The sequence below is a fragment of the Micropterus dolomieu genome, linkage group LG12 (genome assembly GCF_021292245.1).
Source record: "Micropterus dolomieu isolate WLL.071019.BEF.003 ecotype Adirondacks linkage group LG12, ASM2129224v1, whole genome shotgun sequence".
NCBI classification, from domain to species: Eukaryota; Metazoa; Chordata; class Actinopteri; order Centrarchiformes; family Centrarchidae; genus Micropterus; species Micropterus dolomieu.
In genome coordinates this window covers 5,968,604-5,970,217 of record NC_060161.1, presented here as the reverse complement: position 1 = coordinate 5,970,217, position 1,614 = coordinate 5,968,604, and the positions used below count along the sequence as shown (strand labels likewise).

Genomic DNA, 1,614 nt, shown 5'->3' with positions numbered 1-1,614 from the left:
TTCCGGCCTGGGACTGCCCGATCTCGCCTGATCTCGGAAGCCAGGCTTGGCAGGGCCTGCTTAGGACTTGGACGGGAGAGCGTCTGATCCTGGCTAGGGACTTCCAGGCGGACTGGATCCTTTTCCTGAATGTCCACCCAGGAATGAGCGTCTGTTTGTGAGTGAGGACCTCCGGCTGAAGGTGACCTTGTCGCTGTACCCATACCCGGGAACGTGTGCCTATTCCTGTCTGTGGACTGCCAGAGTGAACAGTGTACCGGTTCCTGGATGTTTACCCAGGAATCAGTGCCTGTGGATTCCAAGTGACTCTGGAGCACCTTGGACATTATGGGCAGAATACGTTTTTTGTCACTTAGCCGTAGAACATCTTTTGAAGGGCCGTTTGGGGGTGCCTGAGTGGCTTACGGCCACACCGCTCTTTTTTTTTTTTCTTTGTTTTATTATATAAAGTACATACATTTTAACAAGATAAAAGAGAGGTACAACCTCACAAAAGCTTTTAAATTTACAACACATTTATCTTTCATCTTAAATAAACACTCAACTGAGGCCTAATCCCCTATATAATACACACAATAAAAAATATATATATATTTTATCATCTATGGACGGCTGAAGTAGATACTTCTATTGTACAGAACCTGCTGTATACCTCAATACATTTTGAGCTAAATTAACCACTACAGGACACACAATTTATCCTTACATTAAACCATGCCTCTTATACTGTCTCTCCTTCTCCCAAGACAGAGGAGGAGACTCTGCATACACACCAACACAAGCGGCACCCAACCAAGTTCACTTTCAAGAAGATTTTCTTTTTTTTTTTTTTTTTTTTTTCTTATTTTCTCAAAAGTTAAACATTAGCTGGCCTCCCACCATACTGCACAGCGTGGCTCGGGAGCATGAACAGTTTTCAATCCATGCTGGGCGCACCGTCCAAAGTGCCCGAAGGTGTCTTCGCAGCCAGTTTTTAAAGAACTGCCATGTGTTCACCTTTTTATTGTCATATAAGGCACAGTTTCTGGCAACAACAATGGCGTGCCTGGCAACAGCCAGGACTAAGTTGGTAGTCCATATGTCTGAGGTTTTGCTGTTCTCAGGTAGCCCAAAGATTAGCGTCCAGTAAAGTTCCTGCTCTGTGGGTGCCGACCAGGCGCAGCAGCGGGCAAGCAGTCCACAGACAGCCACCCAGAAGGGGACCAGAGAGGAGCAACTGAGCACAAGATGCTCCAAAGTCTCATCCTCCTTCTCACACCTCACGCATGTGCGCTTGTAACGGTCCTTGTCAATTTGCCTGAGAATCACAGCCGTGAAGATCCTTCGGTGGCGAATTCTATACTCAGTGCCAAATATGTCGGGGCCAGCGAAGCGGAGATCCACGTTATGCCAGATGGACCCAGCATCCCGCCCTGGGAATAGCTGTCCCCACGCCACTTCCGCTGTTGGCCGTCTGCATGCTTTGTCCACAAGCAGCCGGTACCATTTTTTAGTTGTCATGGCCTGAAGTGCCGTGGGGGGCCCTCCCCAGGAGACGTGGAAATCTGGCAAAGTTCCACCTGGATCACCCGCTCCACCGTGCCCCATCTTAGGTTGTCGCCTGAGGACTGCCCC

General features: G+C 48.6%; 1 protein-coding gene across 2 annotated transcripts in view; it reads right to left on the bottom strand.

Moving 5' to 3' along the window:
- Nucleotides 1–445: 445 nt before the first annotated feature.
- Nucleotides 446–1,614, bottom strand: part of LOC123980561 — a 2,839-nt gene continuing 1,670 nt past the window's right edge. Inside the window, exon 3 of one of the 2 annotated variants that reach the window (XM_046065006.1) lies at nt 446–1,600. In XM_046065006.1, coding sequence (XP_045920962.1) covers nt 1,589–1,600 — 12 coding nt within the window. In that variant the 3' untranslated portion in view covers nt 446–1,588. The remainder of the gene's footprint in view (nt 1,601–1,614) is intronic. The other variant, XM_046065004.1, reaches the window with a different exon arrangement.